Source organism: Ipomoea nil, unplaced genomic scaffold (genome assembly GCF_001879475.1).
Source record: "Ipomoea nil cultivar Tokyo-kokei standard unplaced genomic scaffold, Asagao_1.1 scaffold0813, whole genome shotgun sequence".
NCBI classification, from domain to species: Eukaryota; Viridiplantae; Streptophyta; class Magnoliopsida; order Solanales; family Convolvulaceae; genus Ipomoea; species Ipomoea nil.
In genome coordinates, this window is record NW_017617241.1 from 1,669,856 (window position 1) to 1,693,920 (window position 24,065).

General features: G+C 36.8%; 4 protein-coding genes across 5 annotated transcripts; 1 reads left to right on the plus strand and 3 right to left on the minus strand.

Moving 5' to 3' along the window:
* Nucleotides 1-3,820: 3,820 nt before the first annotated feature.
* Nucleotides 3,821-5,149, minus strand: LOC109178057 (scarecrow-like protein 18). The gene has a single exon (XM_019327552.1). It carries the CDS (start codon nt 5,147-5,149, stop codon nt 3,821-3,823), a length of 1,329 nt encoding a protein of 442 aa, XP_019183097.1.
* Nucleotides 5,150-9,169: 4,020 nt separating this feature from the next.
* LOC109178328 (probable protein phosphatase 2C 6) lies at nt 9,170-12,863 on the minus strand. Its single transcript, XM_019327962.1, has 5 exons — nt 12,306-12,863; nt 10,986-11,363; nt 10,545-10,662; nt 10,197-10,420; nt 9,170-10,037 (listed from the first exon to the last, which is right to left on the minus strand). The coding sequence occupies exons 1-5, from the start codon at nt 12,603-12,605 to the stop codon at nt 9,504-9,506; spliced, it is 1,554 nt and encodes a 517-aa protein (XP_019183507.1). The 5' UTR covers nt 12,606-12,863; the 3' UTR covers nt 9,170-9,503.
* A 2,562-nt stretch (nt 12,864-15,425) lies between these two features.
* LOC109178226 (release factor glutamine methyltransferase) lies at nt 15,426-17,357 on the plus strand. 2 transcript variants are annotated; one of them, XM_019327834.1, is made up of 4 exons: nt 15,426-16,465; nt 16,585-16,830; nt 16,910-17,046; nt 17,093-17,357. In XM_019327834.1, the coding sequence occupies exons 1-3, from the start codon at nt 15,725-15,727 to the stop codon at nt 17,042-17,044; spliced, it is 1,122 nt and encodes a 373-aa protein (XP_019183379.1). In that variant the 5' UTR covers nt 15,426-15,724; the 3' UTR covers nt 17,045-17,046; nt 17,093-17,357. The 2 variants fall into 2 exon arrangements, with proteins under 2 accessions (XP_019183379.1, XP_019183378.1); XM_019327833.1 differs by having other exon boundaries at nt 16,910-17,357.
* Nucleotides 17,346-22,210, minus strand: LOC109178223. Its single transcript, XM_019327829.1, has 9 exons — nt 21,146-22,210; nt 20,156-20,285; nt 19,164-19,663; nt 18,916-18,996; nt 18,718-18,816; nt 18,481-18,594; nt 18,298-18,381; nt 18,072-18,143; nt 17,346-17,988 (listed from the first exon to the last, which is right to left on the minus strand). The coding sequence occupies exons 1-9, from the start codon at nt 21,464-21,466 to the stop codon at nt 17,722-17,724; spliced, it is 1,668 nt and encodes a 555-aa protein (XP_019183374.1). The 5' UTR covers nt 21,467-22,210; the 3' UTR covers nt 17,346-17,721.
* Nucleotides 22,211-24,065: the final 1,855 nt, after the last annotated feature.

Genomic DNA, 24,065 nt, shown 5'->3' on the forward strand with positions numbered 1-24,065 from the left:
CATCCACAAAATAAAAGAGTAATATTATATAACAATTTTTTTGATTGACAACAAAAATTCATAACTACTCCATAAGAGTGTGCACTGAGTAAACCCTACAAAACTAAAGAGAATATATAAAATTTCATTACCTATAGAGCGTCGAGTGCCATGACAAAATTAAGGCTAACCCATATAGATGACAAATGGGCGCTTGTGGTGATGCTTCCCTATCTATTCAAAAACTCTTCCAAGTTTTTTATAACTCCTCCAAAATGTATAAATGGAAATGCTCTTATTAGTTATTACTTAATTTTATTGTGCATTAATTTTAAATCTAAAATTTAATTAATTAATAATAGTAAAGGGTTTTGTTTATTGGGAGGTGTGGTTGGACCAATCTTTTCAAATATCAATTCAATGAATGATTGATGTGGATACATATATGTGTATATATATTCATGTCTTTCAACAAATATCATTTCCCTATTACCTGCCATGGCTTGTGTGATGGCATATGAATTATCACCATACCCTGTGTCGTCTTCAAAAGACTGTACTGTGCATCAGAAACACATATATATTTTCTATACTAATTCTAAGCAATCATTGATTAGATTGCTTTAACATTCGCTATGGTTGAGTGAATCGGAAGAGACTCATTCATCTTTAATCAAATGTCAATAATTTGATTATTGACTTTGGGTATGAAATAACTTTAAATTTTCAGACCAGCTGTCTCACTCAAAAAAGGTATCTACAACTCAGCGCAGGATTAGTCACTATCTGACGGTGAAAATTCTGGGTGCACCATTTTTTTTTTTTTTTTGATTATATTGCTTTGGTTTTTATATATATTTTTTCAAAATATAAATAATATAGTTTATTATTATTTTTACCTTAACTTTTTATTTTTACTAATGTGACACGTGTTGATTGGTAAAATGAGCAACAGTAGTTTTTTTTTTTTTTTTTTGAAGCATTAATTTTGCGTTCCATTTCACCACAGGTAACTTTGAGGAGTGGTGATAGTGACAATGTGAGATGTCTTGTGTGTGTGTATATTGATATAATTGTGTATGTATAGTTACTGATTTCAGCAGTTGTTGATGGAAGGATGTGAATGGAGTAGGCAAGTAAGGAAGATACCAGGCCAGTCTTACAGCTGTTTAGATTGCAAGAAGGATATTCTTTGTTATGTTACTTGCACCCAATTATCAAAATTAAATATCAATACATAATATTTTCTTAAAAGTTTACTAAACTTTGATTATTTACGAAAAAATCTATAATCACATATATGTATAATCTGAGTAAAATTTATTTTAGGATATTTTAATGATAAAGAATCACGAGTGGATAAACTATCATAGCTAAGTACTATAGCTAATTAACCAGCTCATCAATAAGGTAAAAAAAGAGTCAATTGAAACTTATTAAATGCTTACTACGCTAATAAATTACCTCAGCTCAACCCCATACACACACATATATATAGATTATAATATAATATTAATCCTGAGGAAACAAAAACATAATGTGAGGAGGAATTGAAGCACCATTCTTGGACTGCCAACCTTTGCCCCTAAGATTCCTTTCATAATAACCACCCTCCATCTCTTCCATATGCTCATCCATATATTAGGCCAAACATATATTATTACACACACACAATGACACAAATAGTTGAAGAATCCAATAAACTAATCACCCCCACTTGAAATTTTAAAAGACTAACTTATACAAGAATCATGTATACTCTCAAATAGTGATTGCTGCAGATTTTCTTCGAAAAAACAATCATACAATATATAAGAAAGGAATCATGTATACTCTCAAATAGTGTCTGCAGGTTTTCTTCGAAAAAACAATCATACAATATATAAGAAACAAAAATTAAAAATGCAATGTTTACGATATATTATAATACATTCAATTTATAAGTTGTATTTAGATAAAGATGGAATCATGCAATACGGTGGATTCATATTTTTGTGTTTACATTGCCAAATCATTGCCATGAAGCAAAATAAAATTAGGTAGGAAATAAGTAAGCAAAGAAAGAAACCCTACCTTATGATGCACAGTAGACAGCGGTGTTGCGTGGTATATATGGATGTGCAGCGAACAGATGAGAGGTGAGATGGAGCTGGGTAAGCTAGTAACATCTAATCAAATGTCACACACCTCTACTAACCCTACACGTACCCAATCCTCCATCTCCCCCTAGCTAGCTTATCATCATCATCATCATCTATCTGTTGCATATATGCGTCATTCACGCCTATATCTTTCATTCAAATGTTGTATAGGCCAGTTGGGAAGATCATCAGTTTGTTTCACGCACAAATCACACACAAACTGGATCTTAGCTTGTTTAAGCTCAGGTTTTAGGACTGACTGACAGACAGACAGATCGACTTTACTATGATTACTGTCAAATATAATTAAACTAGCTTCTTGTTTATCCATCCCTTGATAATAACAGAAAAACCACCTAAAGGGATCATTTGATTTTTTTATGGGGATAAAAAAGAGATAGATCAGATAGTGTGGTCCTATGAAAGCTAAGGTAAGGTGGGGAAAAACCACAAGACACGAGAGAGATCCCTTGTGGGATGGCAGTGCGAAGTGGGCAACAAAAAAAGACCTATTTTGACAACTTTGATGGTTTTGCTGAGGGGACAAAACGCAGGAATTAGGGCAATAAATGCTGCGATTTATTCCGTTTTTAAGACAACCAACATTTGTACACGGGGGATCGCATCTACTGCGGAAAACAAGAATCTTAATTCATGATAATAGATTCATGCCCGCCCGCCCTTCATCTCCACTTATTATTCCTTTCCAATTTCCATGCATTATATATATATATATATATATATATATATATATATATATATATATATATATCATGCATCCCATCCATTATCTTACTATACATTTCTTCAAATGCCAAATTCCATTCTATGACCCAATCACTATATATCGATCATACGTACATTAGTATATATCATCTTTTAAAATAAATTTTACGGCTTTTAAATATATGTTGAATGGATGTGAGATACCATACTGTCCAATGGATACTATATATAAAACTTCCTAATATATATTATGGGACTTGCTTTCCACTAACATCAACAAAAAGGTAGTGTTAATTAGTTCGTTAAATATATGACAACGTACAAATCCCATGAAACTTAAAGCTATGTTAAATTAGGTATGATAAGACACAGTTTGAGCTGAGAGTACTTAAAATCTAAGTCAAAAGCAAAACTACTGCCACCAATATATGACAATAATAATGCAAATTATATTGGTGGTCAATGAGCACGTACTTTTAATAATAATAATAATATAAAATACATATATACCAACGTAACAAATCTAGATGAGCCAATAGGCACTTACCAATATTGTTTTGCTGGTGATTAAGGTTTGGATGGGTTTAATAAGAATCTTTAATTTAAAAATTAAGAACAATTAACGTACAGATTAATAATCACGTACAAATAGCTAGCCAGCTTATACTGGGCTAATTAAGTGTAGATTTACTACATATTAGGCAACTTCAAATTAAATAAATATTCACCTAAAAAAAACCTGATCGGAAGAATTGAGGTTAACGGTCGGGGTGATATGATCGGCCCGCTCTATCATCCGTTGTTCTTGCTAGCTAGCTTCATGCAGGATTCAGGCGAAGGAGTTGCAGGCAGGAAAGCTAGTTAGGGTTAGGGTTTTCATTATTATTATTATTATTAAATAAGGATGGGAATAATAATTAATAATGAAATAACTTAGGAGGCCGGCCGGGAGCTGAGGATTGTCTATCATCATATCAGTGCCAAGAAGAGACTGAGAAAAGTGGATGGTTTTGCCAGCCGAGGAAGAAAGAATCGGCGATGACACGAAGCTGGTAACCTTCTGAAGGGTAATGGAGTCTGAGAAGAAGTTTTGCCTGCGACAGAGCAAAAGGGCTTAAACCCACGTTGCTAAAACCGCTGCTCCTCAACAACACCTCCCATGTTCGGAATTTCTCGTGCCGCTCTTTCCTCTTCTCTCCCTCCGCCGCCACTATGTCCACAATCTCTCGCCCGAACCACACTTGCTCCACCGCTACCCTCTCCCGGCTGCTGGGCGGGAGCGTTGCTTCCAGGGACTCGAACACCACGCCGTAGTGATCCAGCGCCTCCACGAACCTCTGGAGGAAGAAAGGGTGGTTGTGGTTCGCTTCCCTTTCGGCCACCGTCACCACCTTAGGGCTCATAGCTTTGATTCTGTGAAGAAAAAGGGTGAGCTTCTCGCGGTTCTTGAGGAGTCTGTGGAGATAAAGCACGCAGTTCACGGCTAGGGTTTCGTCGGGGAGTAGAACGACGGAGGATAGAGGAGGGCCATCGTCTTCGTCATCTTCGTTGTTGCTGACGAGCAGAGGGTGAAACTGGAACCTCAATCCTAAGGAGTGAGCAAATTTGGCGAGGCGGTCGCCGGTTCTCCGTAGGATGTCCAGGTCATTTCCGGTGCTGGTGATCCGGAGCGTCGGGGGAGGGTAGCGATCCGCTAGGGCTTGCATTAAGGGAGGCCACTGAACCCCGTGCATGACGTCCAAGTCAAGGATGTGAATAGCATGTCGTTGACCGTCGTCGATGGCTTCCAAGATTGCCTGATTAGCGGTGAGATGAGTAAACCTTATAAACGGCGTGACTTGGTTGAGAGACAAGTAGGAGGACTGAACAAGCCCGGCCGGTGGCTCCACACTAGCTATCTGAAGCTCAGGAAAGGGTATGGGCAGCGGCGCAACGGAGGAAGCGGCGGCGGCGGAGATGCTCCGGTGAAGGCGGAGGGAAAGTGCGCGAATGAACTGATGCGCTAGCCTTTCACTGGAATCGCCAATAGGGGAAGTATTAGAGGCCAAAAAGGAGATGAGACGGTGAGCGGCGGAGAAGTCAGATCTCGAGATTAACTCAGCGCAGCTGATGAGTAATTGCCGCATTTGAATCGCCGGAGGAGAAGAAGAAGAAGAAGCGAAGACAGTCCTCCGGCGTTGAATCTGGTGGAACTGAAACGGCGGCGGCAGCGGAGCCACCACCGATGAAGGCGGCTCATTAATATTATCATCCTGTTCGTCGTGGGATCTGGAAGAGGATGAAGAACCAAATGAGCCTAACATATGTAGAATATATAGATTCTATGGCCGCCGGCCTAACCAATCACCCCTACCAAATGAGGTAAAGTTGCAGTAAATATGTATGTAACACCACTCACTCCACTCAATCTAAGCACCACCAACGCAGCAAGAAGCTAGCACCAGATACCTAAGCTACACATACATTAAAAGCCCCAAAAGATGGATCCCTATCCAAATTAAAACAACATATACATTCGATATGATCGAGCTAACCTAAGTTTATCATTTCTTGTAGCTATGACGATTATGATAGAGAGAGGGCGGAAACCCTTGGCGGTGTGGAAACGCCGGACACAGTACAAAAAACTAGGGATTCTAAACTCCATCACCCACAAAAGGGGATATTTTATATTTATTGCACCCTCCATAAGTATTTCCTTAAATTTTTTTATTATTATTTTAATTAGCTGCTGCTAAGTGCTAAACTAAACACATGTATGTATATATATACACACCTATACACCTAGCTATTATTGGTATACTTGGTGCATTGATTACTATTTGAACAAGATTGACAATATATATTGTTGTTTTGTGACACGACACGGCATGTCAACATAACTGATCGAATCAATAAATATATTAGTAATTAATTTGAGAGGAGAAATGAAGAGACACAACAATTTTAACTTGGAAACGGAACAGTGAAACCATAGACCTTTTTGGCACGGTGCCAAACCAAAAATTCACTCTACTATTTTGTAAGCATTTTTGTACACTGTCTTCTCTAAAGAAAATGGAGCCCTCCCCAATTTGTTCCTGACTTCCCCTTTTAGTAGAAGAGATGGATAATAAGGGGTGATAAATGGGTAATAATTAGAATATTTCTGGGTAATTAATTGGAGGTTATGGAAAGATAATTAGAGAGCCAAGACTGATTGGTCACGTCCTAAGTGCTGACTATCGAGTCCGAGTCTCATGCCCGACAGATTGTTATGTGGTACTGATTGGCCAGATACCCATGCTGGGTATCCATCATATATAATATTTGATATAAGTTATGTTATTATATATAGTTGATAGTTGAGAAATATCTTTAAATTATAATGGAGTGTTTGTTATGATGAAATTGTAATTCCATTCCTACCAAACTCCATGAGGGACCCTAGGATTTGCAATTCCATAGTTTGTGGATTAGTAATTCCATGGTGAATTATCATTTTACATCTCTTCTTATTATTATATTATTATATACAAAGATATTTTAGTCTATACATTTCTTCCTTTTTAAGTACAGTCTTTCTATTCATACTTACCAAACAATGTAATTTAAATTTTCACTTTATTCTTTTTTCACGGAATTATATATAATTCCTTTTCCCCCAATTCCATCTTTAATTTCTAACACGTTAAAGCCAGATATATATGGGTTATGTTCCTATTTGAAGAAATGGTATCATCTCCATAGTGTGCGGGAAGGGTAAAGGAATTAAAGATAGCTACTAACATACACATGCATATACTGAAAAAAACATATATATATTTTGGTCAAGGAAGACGACACGTTACGTTGCTAATATTCCTATAGTGGGATTTGCGATAATGACAATACCATGTAGCAGGCAGCTGGTACCAACTCTTGAGACCTTAATAAGTCGTCCGCATCATATAGCACGTACAAGGTATATATGTGTGTTTTGGATCAGGTATATGTTAAGCAGGTGAGAATCCTGGTTATATACAATAACCGTCAAGGACTTTGTGATCAAGCGGCATGAAGTGATTCTCTCAAATGGGAAATCATGGATTCGAGTCTCAATGGAAGAAGTATTAATTCGTTAGGTAAAAAAAAATGTCAATAGACTACGTTCACAAATTAAAGAGTGATGTATTGTTAAATCGAAAATGGATATTTGAGGTAGTAATGTAAGTTGGATAACGTTAAAAGTAGAAAACATGGGAGGGTGTGTTCATATATCGGCCACATGTACAATAATAGCAGCAATGATATACGATGAACACGCAAAGCCTTAAATGCTTGGGTAGAAAGTAACATGATATGTTACAGCTAGCGGCACACACAGATCAGACCCCTAAAAATGAATTAAAACTCTTTTTCTTTTGTCACTGAAATTTCTCGAGTGTCCCGGCCTGGCTCTTGTGGAAGTTTTAGAATTTTGTTTTCTACATTATATTATATTATATTATATATGGATGGGATGCATTTGGTTTGTGTTACGTAGGTAGGTACGTTGTTTATTGTCTTTTTGTCATTAAATTGTGGGATTCCATGGTTCTTAGCTTCTTCTATATATACTAGTTCTGGCATTATATATATGTGTGTTAATTAGAGTAGTTGGGATCGGATTCCATGCATGCATGCACAGACGCTATATATATATATATATATATATATATATATATATATATATATATATATATATATATATATATATCCATGTTTGATGCCTACACATCACGAGAAGACAAATAGGAATGTTGGTAGACCCAAAGGGTAAAGAGGAGGTTCTGCCGCATGCCTCAATTTCTACTAGCTTTTTTTGAGAATGTTAATCCTCCCAATACGTAATACTATATATATTCTTGAGAAAAATGTGATCAAGAAATCAAAATATAACAAAAGATAAAAATGAATGAACATAAAAGTTACATGGCAAATTAAAATTGTGATGATAATTCATCCAAAACTACAAATATCATACTTATATATAATTTTAATACATTTACAAAATTACACATATACCGTACCATCCACAAGGACATTGCCCCTGCACCCCCCAAACCTAACATGGCATATTATTGTGTGGATCATAACAAAAAATACATTTTTAAAATACTAAAAGTACATTATTTAATAGTATAGTCCATACAGATGTGTGGACCATGGTTAACACAATAATGATGGAACTAACACCCATCATATTATATTCTAATAATATATAAAACATACACACACAAATATATATATATATATATATATATATATATATATATATATTAGAGATCATATGAGAACCAATTTCATTCGTAAAAAAAAAAAAAAAAAGATCTATATTGGGAATTAAAAATGCGTGTGTACATATTAGGCACTATGATCTGTGCATATAAACATGTCGCTATGTTGCACACAACACATGCTTAATATATGCACACCTTAATATGCATACACCCGTTTCTAATTCTGCATTAATCTCATCTATAGATTTATTTTTTTAGTGGATGAAATTAGTTCTTATGGACTCATGGAGAGATTGATTCTCATATGATCTTTAATATATATATCCCTCCATTTTTGGTAAACTAGTGATGTGATCATTCACCTTTATTTTGATTCTGCACCCGATCATTTAAAAAATAAAATAAAATTTATGTCCAATTTTGGTATATACTCACAAGTCCAATGGAAGACTTCATCTCAAGATACTAGTCCAACTATCTGTTCCTCAATTCCTCTGCTAGTATTACTTATTTCAGTTGATTTTCCTAAGCCCAATGTAAACACAACTCTTCTGGTTGTAACCAATTAACTCCCACAAACCAATATAATAGATCGACTTACCAAATGAAATTATAAATTAAATATTCATCAACTAAATCCAGAATCTCATTCTTATATGTATAATCCACAAACTATACAGGAGGAGCAGTAAATCACATTAGAAAGATCTCGTGCAAAAGACTCAACTAAGAAAGTGTGACAAAAATCAAACACATAATTTTTAAGTACGAGAATCATGATTTATCTACTCAGATACTGTTTTGAGGCATTGGAGGATAGAGTTTGTGTAGTGTGAAAGAGGGAGGTAGCAAGTAGCAAGGCACTGTCCTTAGTTGGAGTGCAAGAAACAAAAAGCTGCAAATTCAGCTTGGATTTTGCTTCCTTCACATGTGGTGGGGATGATTTGACATGCTTAAAAGTCCACCCTTTTTGCCATATCGAGAATCTTTTTTGCTGTTCTCATCTTCATCAACTTACCATGAATCTTAACAATAAGCTCCTAATTAACTTGTTCAAATCTACTCTTAATTTCCAGATTATAGTGATGCCAAAAAGGATTACAGTAACAACCAAATTTCAGCAGTGAATACAAAATTTCATTCCCTACCAAAATGCACTCAAAATTAAGCTATTAGTTCTGCCACACTCAACTATTAGCAGCCAAAAGATTTTACAAATGATACACATGAGCATCAACTAGTAGTATTCCCTATCCAAGTCTTTTACAACTAGTTGAAGCCATCTCTCCCTCTCCCTCTTGGGCCTTCACTTTCATTTCATTTACACAACTTTGGAGAAAGATGGCGACATGGTGTGACGACTCACATAAAGGGATCATAAGTGTCCACACTGCACGATATCAGGCTTCTGCAAGTCTCACAACCATTTTCTCCAACTAGCTGACCTCTTATCGCCAGACAAGAACCTAGGAATACTAAGTAGACTATTGACCCGAGTAATACCTTCAAGAGCTGACCATTCCTCATCGTCTGCAGTTGAAAGACACTCCGCTAGGCTTTTCTTGGATTGCTCGACACTTTTATCCTTGGGGGGGTTCTCCTCAATGACTGGTTCTATCTCACTGCTCTCTCTGATAGTACCCGAGTGTTCAAGAACACAGCTATCAGAAACCGAAACATCACCGATGTTTGATTTCTCACTGCCAACATCTGCAGTCTGAATCTCCTCTCCATCTTTTTTAGTCAAATTATCCTGAGGCTGTACAGCATCTGCAGTGGATAATTGCTTCAAAAAGAGACACACAACAGCACAATCGTCATTCTTTGATGTGGGGTATTTGAGCCTCCATGCTCTAGTAGCACAGTCAATAAGAGCTCTGGAAGCTGAAGCAGGACTAGGAGCGGAGGCCACAATATCCACAACTTCCTTGTTAGAAAGAACATCCCATACCTGCATAAAAATAAGCTATAAATATGTATTTGTTGTGAGAGAAAGGTAGGGAGATGGAAATATAAGAGGAGCCGAGGAGCCATAAATTACAGTAATATGGAGATTACAAACAAAGAAAAAAAATCATAACAGCAAGTACATGATGTTGAAGAAAGATACCCCATCAGTTGCAAGAACAACAAACTCATCTCTCTCAGTTATGCGGTGGTAATATACATCTGGGACAGAAATTAAACCAAAATCCTTAAGACAGAAGTCACCAAATGCTCTGGCCATTGCCAGGCCAGGTGAATCACTATTGGGTAACCACACACGCGCAACCTCTGGCTCATCTTGCAACGCAAAAACCCTTCCTTTGTATTTCTGGATCCTAGCAGCTTCTCCTGAAACAAAGAATAAAATTGAATTGTAGACAATTACACAGTAAGAGTCTCCCGAGAATTTATATTTATATGGATCCAGATACATTGTTTCATATTAGGTTAAGATAAAGAAAGAAAGAGAGACTTGGAAGATTAGGCTTCAAATCTATCGTCAGTTGAACAGCCATCAATGATTCATCTTTATCTCTTGTTGCCAGTATAGCTCTTGAGTCACCAACATTTCCAACTATGATATCTTGTCCCTAAGAAAAAGAAAAAGGAAAAATTGATTGCTATTCTTCTTATCACATATGACATTAGCCAAATAAAATCAGCTCAATTCATATTTCCCGACTTAACAAAATGAGGTAGCTCAAGGACGACCCTATCCTTTCAATCAAAATACAGTTACATACATACACATACTCAGAATGCTCAAAAATAAATGACTAACTACATAAGATCTGTTTCTCTTCTATTTACTTCACAAAATAAAACAAAATTATCTCGCCCCTGTACCTTTATTTTACTTCAGTTTCCAGGTAACTGGTAAAAGTTTATTAAAATAGTATGCCTTAAGAATTACCTGCACCACCATGGCAACAGCAGTTGTCCCACTACAGAAACAGTCAATTGTGGGGTGCAATTTGAGTTCCTTATCCATAGACTTGAATGCCTTTAATATTGACTGCTTAAGTGGTAGATACATTTCAGGGAATTTCTCATTGTTCTCAGCTTCTGTTGATTCACACAAATCATCATCCACGAATTCATCAACTTGAGAGTTTCCATTGGTGTCCCCATTCTCATTGCCAGAGGTTCGATCAGTGGTAGACTTGGCTTCCCACTCCGCATTCAACAATAGTGGAAGAGTATCTCGAACCTTCCTTGCTACCAAATGGCCATAAGGCCCATGTCCATCAAATACTCCACAAAAGATTGTCCCGGTTCTCGAACAGAAATTCTATTGTAGAAACATTCCAATCAAGTCATAAACTGACGCAATAAACAAAACAAATTGATTAATTTTTTGACATAACAAATAAAAACCATGTGCAAAGACTTTCTTATCTTGATACTCAGGTTTCCTAGCCAAAAGTCAGGATGTCCTAACTTAAATACTTCATCAAACATTTACTTTCAGTTCAAGATTCAAAAAGCGTTACAACTGAAAATAGGCAATTTAGGATCATACAGAAGTATGAACTATGAAGCACCTGACAATTGAAAACAAACGAAACCAAATTACTTGTGAGCAAGTACTATGGGCTAATATAAATTATGTAACAGGAAAAGGATTGGACCATTATCATTTTAAAATCATTGGTTGACTATTCAATTCAGCAGACAAAGGTCAACTACTCCCCAGGTTAGTTCTTCATAACCATTCATTATGCATATTTTTTATACAATATATTCAACCATGCTATTAGATCACATTAGGAATAAGCTAAGACATATGAGAGGCATGACTACATGCTTGAATACACAAATAAGAAAATGAATTTGAAGCATACAATTGAAGTTTCCTGAAAATGTGTGATCGGTCACCATGATCCTCCCTCCCTCCCCAACAACACACACCAAAAAATTAAACATAGGCTCATAGACCCATGAAAAATCTTTGAAATTTCGTTCAGGTCAAGATCTAAGCAATTTGAGTCACGTAGTCAACCCATGTGCCAAGTACAGTACAAGCAGAGAATAAATTATATAGCAGTACATAATGGAACAGGATTACTTGAGTTAACATTAGCAGTACATATTGGAACAGGCTTACTTGAGTTCAAATTTCAACAGCATATCCACATTGCTATTTTGGGAAGAAACTTATTTCAATCAAGATTCAATTTTTATTATTCTAACAGACAGACATATCACGCCAATTCTGAGAAAAGTGACGAACCTCCCAAACGATCATAGCGTCCTGATTGGTTCCTTTCTTTCCTTGCTGAGTAAACAAGCTGGCAACTGCGCTTGAGCCATTGGCGAACAGCCTCCCCGGAATCTGATGCAAAGCACGCTCCTTTAGTCCTCCGCCGATCAGTCCGCTTCCAGGACCGCCGGCGCCGCCATTTAGCTTGCTAAAAAATGAGCTGAAATCGCCACTTACGCTGCCTATGACGGACTTTCTGCCACTGTCATTTTTGCTGTCCAGCTCCTTGTCGCTTCCCTTGCTCTTGCCCGAAGAATAGCAAATACCCATCTGAGCTCAAATTCAAATCCTTCCCCTTTCAACTTTTTTATATTTGAAAATATTCAAAAATCAGAACAAGAGACAAATTTTGGAGCTGAAACAAGAATGGAATCAAATAAGTGCTGGAAAGCAAAGGGAAGAGCTAGAGAAGGAAGTAAACGTTGTGATTAAACCCTAGAGATCACTGTAAGGGGAAATGATACTGTAGAGGGAGGGAGAGAGAGAAAGAGAGAAACTGCAAAAATGAAATTTCAGATGAGAGTCCGAGTAGGTATAGCCTTTATGATTGTTTTCTAAAAATATTATTTTTTTATTAAAATTATTTTTAGGGCTTAAGATGGTCGGGTCAGGCTGATGTGAATGCCATTTCTCAATCAATAATTCAATATGTCGGAATTTTGACTTTGGACGCATCCTATTTATTTACTGTTAAACTTTGAACTTAATATTAACCTGATTAGAAAGAGTTATATTAAAAAATAATAAAAGAAAAAAAAAACTATAATCATCTAAATGACCTTCAAAAAAGTTCACAGTAAATTGCAACAAAAAGCAGTCAACTCAATTTGAAAATGACACCCAAACCACTTGAAACCGCCGATGCCCAACCACACCATTTGTTAAACGTACGTTTCCACCACAATTCATAATTACTACTTATGTAAATTTCAACATTTTTTATTACGGTAAAATCTCTGCATAGGCTCAAGTCATATTTCAGTAAATAATATGTAGAATAAAAAATTAATATTTAAAATTAGGCAATTGAAATTTTTTTATTCTAATTTAAAGAGATCAAGCGTGTAATTATTAATTAATGTCTTTTACTTAATAGATTTACTTTTCATATGTGGTATGAGTTATTAATTGATAGTTTGAGAGTATAAATACTCTACTCTTAAAAAGGGATTATAAGCCGTTTACAATTGTTTTTATTCGAACTAATAATTTTTTTGAAAACTAAAAACTAAAAGCGAGAAATTCATTAAGTAATGTCTAAGCTCAAAGCACGAGCAATGGAAGAAAAGGGAATCGAAGAACAATCCGAACAGTCAGACAAAGAAAGGGCTTCCCGAGCTAGCAAATGGGCAACCCTATTCGCAGACCGTTTTACAAATAAAAAGCTAACGTTAGCAAAAACAGAAGCTAGTTTTCTAATGTCATTAAGAATGAGACTAAAAGAAGATAATAGACTGTGATCATGTAAAATGTCATTAATAACTTGAAGGCAATCACTCTCAATCTGGCAGTTGTCAAAATGGAGAGTCTTGATCCATTTTAGAGCTTCGCGAACACTAATGGCTTCAGCTTCATGAGGTCTGCAAACACGGGGCCAAGGGTGGCATCTGGCGGCAATGAAGCAACCTTCTGAATCGCGCAAGACAAAACCGAATCCCATCCTTTTGTTGGTCTGATCCAGCGCAGCGTCGATATTAAGCTTAAGCATCCCATGAGGTGGTCTGGTCCATTTGGCTTCGGCAGCTGAGTTCCGGGCAATAATATTCACATGGAGATTAGCTGATTTCCATTCACATAGATAGTTCATTGCAGAGTGGCATAAGAAAGACGCCGAACTAATAATAATAGCTCATTTTTCAAATTTTATTGAGAATTATATATTGTGTTAACCTGTCAACAATTGTTATGATCATAAAATCAATAGTTCCCTCAATTAAGTTGACATGTAACACTATAATTTAATATTAGAAGATAGAGTTAAAAAGTAAAGCAACATAAAAGGATGAGGGGAAATTAAAGAAAGACAAATTTGAAGGTTAAAATAATAATGTGATGTTAAGGGTACGACATTAAGACATGAAGCACGGTGAACAAGGGAAAAAAACAAAGCAACATAGTGGAACAGCTATAGTATGACAACAAGAAAGTGGCATGCAAATGCGATGGCCAATTAATTATTAATTAATTAAACATAACATCATTGATAATATAATTAATAATTATTAATCACAGCAGACGCATCTTCAGCAATCCGCAACGTGACAACTCTTCCACTCATTCCTTTAACTGCCAACTCTTTTTTTGTGAATTGCCTGCAATATAATATCACTCTGTTTTTTTTTTTTTTTTTTCTTAATTAAACAAAAAACATATTGTGGTTTTTTTAGTAAATTATATATTTTAGTAATCTTCGCTCTCACGTTTGACAGGGTATCCTCTGGAGTCTGGAGATTGCCGGAAAATGAGGGAATCCAATGTTATTATCCCTCAACTGTATGCCTCCTTCACAACATGCTATTAAAGTATTAGTTAATGTTAATTAACATTAAAAACAATTAATGATTCAAGACATAAGAAAGTGATATATCACATTTCAATACCCGTTGCTCATAAAATAATTCTAAATGTTATAAGTACATTAATAAATCTAACATATTGTACTGTGTATATCACATTTCAATACCCGTTGCTCATAAAATAATTCTAAATGTTATAAGTACATTAATAAATCTAACATATTGTACTGTGACTTTGTTATTACTGACTTTGTTTCGTTCGTTCTTTTATAAATCAATTATTTGATTTACCTTAAAAAAAAGTACATTAATATCTCCAAACTAATTTCATAAAATAAAATTTACTCTACGGACTAATTTTATAATTTCAAATAAGTTTTTAAAAATTTCTATAAATCTCTACAAATTTCATTAGTCTATTATTTTTCATCCCGCTAGGCGCTAGATGTCTATTTTAATACTTATAAAGGTAAGTTGTAATGAATAAATAAAAAAAGAAATACTATATGTGTAAATAATGCATAAAGTAATATCATTGTGTAAATACGAAAATAATAATTATACATAACGAGACAAGAAATCCTTTGGAATAGCGAGGGAATCCGATGTTATGTTTGGAACAAGGAGGATCCGACGTTGGGTCCTGCAAATCTTGTTGTTCAACTAACCAAGAAAAGCTTATACATAAATTTGGATGACGACAAAGTCAAGCGGGCTGCTTCAAGAATCTATGTTTTACGCAGTAAAATTTTCTAAATTCAGTTCTGGAATCTTGTGGAATAGTAAAGTTGACCCACAAAAGATTAGTTAATTTTCAATGTTTGGTAGCAGAAAAAAGTCAGTGACAGCAAGCAAGCAAGCGAGAGAGATGAGATGAGGTTGCGGATGGGGTTCACACGTGCGTCGCCTCTCGCGTCAATCCTCCGCCTTACCTTCTTCCAACCAAATCAATGGCGACAAGAATCAGTCTTCCCGCCTTTATTTATTCGCTTGAATCCGCGCAGGCGCATTTCGTGCTGCCCAAAGCCGCAAACGCCGCTGTACCTGAGGCCGGCAGCTTTCAGCGCCACCGTGTCAGAGCTGAAAAAATGGCACCTTTGGGCCGAAACCCTAGCTTCCTCCGTGGGCTCCACGTTCTTGGACCTGGACAACGGCCCAGATTCCACACTCTTGCTCAGAGAGCTCAACTGGCTGCTTCAAGATGCGCTTCAAAACCCCAAAGCACTCTCATCCAATTACCGGGATGCCACTCCTGTGTCACTAAGGGCATGTTTGGATGATCTCTATTCCATGTGGAAGCAGAGGGTAGAACACAGAAGGCCATTTCAGTATGTGGTTGGGTGTGAACACTGGAGAGACTTGGTGTTGGGTGTTCAAGAAGGTGTGTTGATTCCCAGGCCTGAAACTGAACTGATTGTGGATTTGGTGGATAATGTGCTCAAGGAAGATGAACACTTGAGGGAAGGATTATGGACTGATTTGGGTACTGGAAGTGGGGCTCTTGCTATAGGGCTTGCTAGGATTTTGGGGCCTTCTGGAATGGTTGTTGCCATTGATTTGAGCCCAGTTGCTGTTGCAGTTGCTTCTGCAAATGTGCACAGATATAACTTGCAGGTTAGTGAAGTTCAGACTTCAGTGGGTGTGACCAAAAATAAAAAAAGTTTAGTACTTTGTATATTTAGGACTGTATTTCTTGATATATCAAAGATAAGGGACAGGTGTTTGTGTATCAGGATAGAGTCAAAGTAAAGCAAGGATCTTGGTTTGAGCCACTTAAGGATGAAGGAAGAGAATTGGCTGGGCTGGTAAGCAATCCACCATACATTCCAAGTGAACATATTAGTGGTTTGCAAGCTGAAGTTGCTAAACATGAACCAAAACTTGCATTGGATGGCGGGGCGAATGGCTTAGACGACCTTCTGCATCTCTGCAAGGGAGCTGCTTCTGTGTTGAAACCGGGCGGCTTCTTTGCATTCGAGGTAGACCAGTTTAGTCCTGGAAGAGTTGATTCCTGTTTTTTTGCTACATAGTCTTACATTGTTCTGTGTCTTTATGCAGACAAATGGTGAGGAACAGAGTAAATTTCTTGCTGGTTACATGGAAACACAAAGTAAAGGAGTCTTCTCCAACGTTAAGATTATATCTGATTTTGGTGGTATCAAGAGATTTGTTACAGGGTTCAAAGCAAGATGATCTGATTTTGGTGGTATCAAGAGATTTGTTACAGGGTTCAAAGCAAGATGATCTGTTGCAAATTGCACTCTTGTCTGTGTGCTTCATATTAAAGAGTTCTGCACTTGTGACTTGAATCGAATTTGTATTAGTTTCACAATGAAAGAATTTTTTAATAAAAAAAGTCAATAGTATAATGTAAGTTTAGAAAAGGACCAATATCATTGGCATTCCAATGTTCTTTTCAAGAATTCAAAGCAATTCTACTCAAGATTGGGATAAAGAGGAATGCATGCAATTTGAAATGCAGCAGCACTATTTAGTGATTTTTCAACTTTGGGAAACAATTATTATGCCTGAATGGATAGTACAAGCTTAGAAATGGTGATCATAGTCCATTGGTGTAGACTAGAAACCACAAAACTCTGCAGCTAAAGAAAAGCTGCGAGAAAACCCGATGTTATTTACAATGGACCAGGTAAAACAAGTTGTTTATACTTGATTCAGTCATCCCAGTCATTTTCATCTTCATTTTGATGAGATTCTCAGGAATACGGTGGCAGTGTCAAGAAGCTGGCAACTAGAGTTTTTTCGTCATCCCAGCTTTCTTTCCCCTTTGATTACAGTAGCTGCTGCAGAGAGCATGATAGATCTACTCAGGACTACTGTTACCAATTGAAGCCACAGATGAATATGAGTTATGAGAATCGCCTCCATTGCTTCTTTCCTTTCATCTGATTCAATTTGAAGGGACTCCAAGTCTTTCTGCGCTTGGGGGTCTCGCAAAAAAGTCCAGATGCTACTGCTTGCTGGAGCCACAGCTCGAATTCTTCATCTTCATCTGTCATCTCAGCATCCAGATCCCATTGGTATCGGCTTGAATTGGATCTCTGGGTTGATTTCTCCAATCCAACCATGTTCACATGGAAGCTTGGGCGATGAGTATTTGGTCTGCAAGCCATTCCCTGCACAATAAAAGAGCACTTCAACTTATTAGCATTAAATTCACTAGCTGTTGATAGCAGGAAGACTTCAGTGGCATATTCACCTGGCATATGGCCCATTCTGAGACATCAAATATCTTGCTCTCTGCACAAACAAAAGCCCGTGGTATTTCCACCTGCACAGGCACATCAAGGATAGTAGCAAGGTCAAATTGTAAATAATTAACATTTTGTTGCAGAATCTATTTTTATAATACATCATAAATAGCCAGGTCAATAAAACGGAAGAAAAAGAACGTTTTTTTTTTTCAAATATTAAAAGAAGAATACCTTTTGAGGTCGATCGAAGGCCAATGACCCTCTGTATTCTACCCATCCATCTCCATCTTTGGCTTGATGATACTGACAGCAATCCTGCACCCACGTAGCTCTAATTAGTAATTAGTAACAAGCTCAGCGAGGGAAGAGGCACTGTGCATAATTATACAAAATGTGGGTTAGAGGAAGTTCGACCTGACACCATCTGGCCTTGGCCTTTGTCCTATTGGTGCAAACCCAAATGTGTGAATTGCCACATTTTGTGCACTGTATACGCCTAGATTCTTCAGAGCAGTAATCAGAAGTGTCCTGCACCACATATATAAGTTAATTATGCAATTTCATGGCTGATTTTTCACGTTTAAAGAAAGACAATATGATTGAAAATTGAAACAAAACAGGCCATCGGAGGGATATTACTGGATCTTGTACCTGATGAGAACACCCTGCTGATTTATGCATGACAGTCTTAGCCTCTTCTTTCCTGAGCTGCTCATCATAGTCCCTCTTCTTAACAGCATCGGAAAGAACCTGAACACCACCATGTAATTCTAAGCTACAAACTTCCATTTCAAAAATTAAAAAGGCAGTGGCAATGCACTAATATTAAATCGGTACTGAAACAATTACCTCATAGGCAGACTGAAGTTTCTTGAATGACTCACTTGCAAGTGGGCTTCCCATATTTTTATCAGGGTGCACAAGCATGGCCTAAAAGCATAATTAGCAGGAAAATAAGTACAGCAAAACTACATGCAGATAAGAGTAAATTTGCAAGATTTTCTAGGAAAAAAAATGCACACACACACAGGAATATCAGAAGTGAACTAAAAATAATGATACTTTTTGTTTTCATACATGAAGTGATAGTAGTGTACCTTTTTCCGATATTCCTTTTTCAAAAGGAGAGTGTCAATTTTCTTGTGGCGAGAAAATCCTACTGCTTCATAGTGATCAGCACTGCTTATAATCCGCTGCATCTCAGCTAATGAATTTGTGTCTTCTTTGGCAACTTGCTTGGCAGGAGGTTCTTTCGGCTTGTTCACTAATGTAGTAGTAATAGCAGGTTGGCTGGATGATTTGCATGAATGCACCTTTTCAGTGTCATCGCTAGGAACAGAAGATTCATAATCGGTAGAGAAGTCTTCCTCTGTGAAGGAATCGGGTTCAATATGCTGCTCAAAATGGGTGCTTTGACTGCTTTCACTCAAGTTGTCACACCAATGAAGCAAGTAGTTAAGTATGCCATTTGAGAGGAATGCAAGGTTAATAGAGATGAAAACTCCATGCCACCCAACTCGAACTTTAACACAGTAAATAGAATATACAGCTGCCATCAGAACCACCAGCCTTGCATGATTTAAGGAAAATAGATAACCTGTATGAAAAGAATCTAGAGTGAAAAGAATGCGGCAAGCAAGTAAAGAACTTGGACCATACTAATTTATAACAATTGGAACCATAAAATGGGAAATTGAATCGCAGTTTTACTTGACAACTCAGGTCCCAGGGAAGAGATCCAAATGCATCTAGAACCTACATGGCTTCCAACACATTGATTTAGGCCCAAAAGTACGTTAGGCCTTTTTATTGTGTGTGCTCATAATCAGACCCCAAAGACTAGTGCTCCAACACATAATAGCCATACTTCCATGGTCCTTTATATGGTTCTTTTAAGGAGCATCTCTATTGGTTTTTCCTCCATCAACTAGCAAGGTCGCCCATATTTTATGAGACAGACCTTTCCTCCATAAATTGAAGGGATTTATGTTTGAAAACTCATGTTTTAAGCATATACATGCATGCATGTGTTGATAAGTCACACACACATTTACACCTGTAGTAATATGATGCAAGAAAAGAACCATACCTCCAACTATAAACAGTGCACCAGTTATCCAAAAGTTTGCATACATCCACAAAATTAAAATAGAAAATAGGCCCACAATAAAAAGTCCAGAAGTATAGCCTAAATACTGAATAGCAGCCCCAGCGGCTCCCTGAAAAGCAAGCCCAATAACACATTATTAAGGTTAAATTACCGCACTGCATAATACCAAAAAAAAAAAAAAAACATAAAAGCAAGACACTACAAATTCAGTGGAAAATAAGAAAGGCATAGATTAGGTAGCAAGGTTTTTAAGAAAAGAGATGACTGGAACAAACTTGTTGTAACGGAGAGAAACATTAGAATACCAAATTACTAAAGCAAATTTAGACCATATTCAGTACTTAAATCTTTAATCATTTCCTTTATTGTTAAGAGTGGCTGAAGGCTCACATCAAACATGGCCCCAAAGAGCACGAGGACTTCATGGATTCTAAGGATTATCTAAATGAAGAAGAGAAATTCAATATGACTAGTTGGCTCCCCCTGTTCCCAAAGAAAGCTTGATACTGACCCACCAGATGGGTATGTGAGTGAGCATTGACTCTGGAATTTGGAGCAATGTAGGAAGGAGGTGCTGCAGTGAACCAAGAGAGAGATGGAGGTTTACAACAAGAATCACAATGGGTTCGTCTCTTTTGCCGAGTATGAACCTCCCACTTGGGTGCAAAAATTGGGCGAGTTGAATTAGTAGAGTTGATCAATCTAGTTGAATGTTTCAAACGAAGATTGTTTACCATCTGCATTGCTTCAATTCACTGCATTTGTTGTTTGCTTACTTACAAGTTTGATTGTTTTTGGGAAAATAGTGCTTTAGATTTGTTGGATAAGCCAGTTCATTCATGATTAATATGACATGTAGCATATAAGAAACAACAATAGGCAAATTGATGATATGAATGTAGATCTTACCATTTTTAAGAAAACAAAACAAATGAAAAAGACAGTAGTTAAAAGAACATAGTGGCATACCATACTAAGAAGCACATAAACCAGGCATGACATTGACGTTAAACTCAGAAAGCAACTCCACATAATAACGAGTAAAGCTGCAGATCCAAGCCCAACAAACGACCGAAATCCCTGAACAATACAATCCTTCCAGCAACTTATCAAGATCAATACAACCTTTGCCAATCTCACACAACAGTAACAGACCATCGGCCAATGTCTCTCTATAAATTTCACGATTTTGTCCCTTAAACAGCTTGCAGTCGTTCTCACGACAGAGTAACAATCCTTCTTTGACTGCACCCATATCCATGCCTGCTTGAACAACCCAATATCCTCCATCACTAATAAACTACAACTAAAGTCAGCAAAAATCACTTCAGTTCTGTAAATTCTGGAAAAAGAAAGAGCAAATATCCACTGATCGCCCACCCGCTATCGATACCCATCATGTTGATCCCGGAAAATTCTAAATCTCCATTGCTGTAAATTGATGGCGCCAAGCAAACCCATACTACCACAAATGTAAATCAATCTTCTAATCTCACAAATGGAAATGGCCCGGAAAGAATACAGAAGCAAGACTCACATTTGGTTAGCAACAAAGTGGCACAAATAAGCGAGCAAGAGATCCGGGAGATTCCATCTTCACGGAGTTAGAGTTGCAGCATTTAATGAGGTGAGCAACAAAACACAGAGCTACAGAAGTGTGTAATTTGCTTCACCCATACGTCTCTGGAAAAGCACTTTTTCCACTCCAAAAATCACAAGTTCCCCGCTTTAGCCAAGACTACATCTTGCGCCAACACAATTGCCGAACCCAACCCCAAATCCCAGAAATATGGATACGCACACAAGTGTAAAGATGGAATACTTGCTCCTAAGTTGTAATGTTGAGATCTTTTTGACCCGTGGTTTTTCTGCTTTCCTTTTTCTTACTGCGGGGTAGACGAAACCCTAAGCACCTCAGCTAGGCTTTTTTTTTTATGAGGAGGCTTGTGAAAAAGCCAGTAACATAAGGTTAAAAAGTTTCAAAAAGAGGAAAAGGAATAATGTTGAGAGAGAGAAAGAGAAAGAGAGTGAAATTTGGGGATATATTACGGTAGTTTATCTTAATAAGATGTAATGATGGATGTCGGGACCCATTTTCCTCTGCTTTCCTTTTCCTTTGGTTATCCACTATCTCTACTTGATGCTCTGGTTTTTCTTTATATTAATTATTTCCAAATGTAGTTAGTACAGTATCTCTGCTCACGCCTCCATTACTCCATTTATTGCTTTCAATTTCTTCTCATTGCCACCTTAACTATTGTTATAGTCCTCAATTTGTCAAGAAATTACTTAAATTTGTAATTTCTTGTTGTTCATGGGTTGAAACCCTAACCCAAATGTTCCCAACGTCCTGGTCTGGAGTTTTTAACGTCCCAGTCCCACAGAGCATTTGAGAGAGTGTAAACATTTGTCTAGTGTGTACAAGGTCTCAAGTCATTGCTCTCAAGCTTTATTATTGTGACCAATTGAGTTGCCCGCAATTTGTAATTTATGAAAAAACTCGTTGTTGCTAGTGTGTTCTGAGAACAACTAATTCAAAATGTTAACAAATTAATTATCTGACCAATTTTATTAGATTGTCTCAAATTATATAAATATGTGATGATCTGATCATTAATTTCACAAACTCACAAAATTGGGTGGAAACCCCATCCACCTCACTCACATTCCTTGGTCGCATGCCGACACAACTTTGAGATTAAACAAACCACGAAACAACCAAAATCTGGCAATAATTTCACATTAATGTCTGTCTACATGTGTTTATCAAATGCCACTTATGCATTAATTAATAATAATAATAGTAGTGGTACAAAATCAGTGAACACGGTACAGTTGTATTTAAACTAACACATTAAATCTTGCCTCTAACATGCTGCATCCACAATAATTACATGTTGTTGGCATTCAATTGTCAAAGAACACTAAAACATTAAAACCCCCCAACACATCATTGCTCACTACTTCTCTCCGATTTCAATTTTCAAGTAATTGTTATTATAAGTGTGACCATTTAAGGTAGTTAACAACATCCTTAAGATACTAAATTTAACTAAATGTTAAAAGAAGAAAGAAAATAAGCTAATAAAGTGGTCCGGAATCATTGGTATTAACTTGCTCTAAGATGGTATTACAAGGAGATTATAGTACTTATCAAAAGGCTTAGAGCATCCTCAATAGTGGAAATTTTATTATAGTTTTTGAAGAATTTTTGTAAGTGTGATTGAAAGAGAAAATGGGAGAAGAGGAAAAAAAACTGTGAACAATTCCCTTAATGGGGATGCTCTTAGAGTGTAATGTCATATTTCATGGAAAATTTGGGATTCAAATAATTTATTTCATGAACGGTAAGTAATTGATTAAGCGCTTTTGAGTATAATTATGTGTATGTGTATAGTCATATTCCATTCAGAATCAAAACTTAAATAGTAGTTCATTCACAACGGTTAGAAGTTAGAAGGTGAGTGAGTGGTGGTAATCGTTTTGAGCTTAGTAACAACTTATAAGAAATAGTGTTGTGATGAAAGTGCGGGGCAAGTGTAGGGTGTCCAGGTGATGGCCCATTCATTATTTGGTTTTGAGTTTTGGACTGTGCTGTCAAATTATCCATAAATCCGTAATGTTATGTTTAATTAATAGTCCAATTTTGATATTGAAACCAATCCGGATCCGGGGCAAATTATATCATGCACCACGGTGAATGGTCAATCAAGCACCGCGCGTCTTTTTCTAAATGAAAATAAACAGTGTTTGTTTTCCACCGTTTTGCACCCTTTTACAAAAAGTAACCCTGTTTTTCAGTGTCATTTTGTACACACTGCAATTTCAGTTCAACACAACTACAATTTCATTTCGATATAACTATAGTTTCATTCGATATTTATAGACA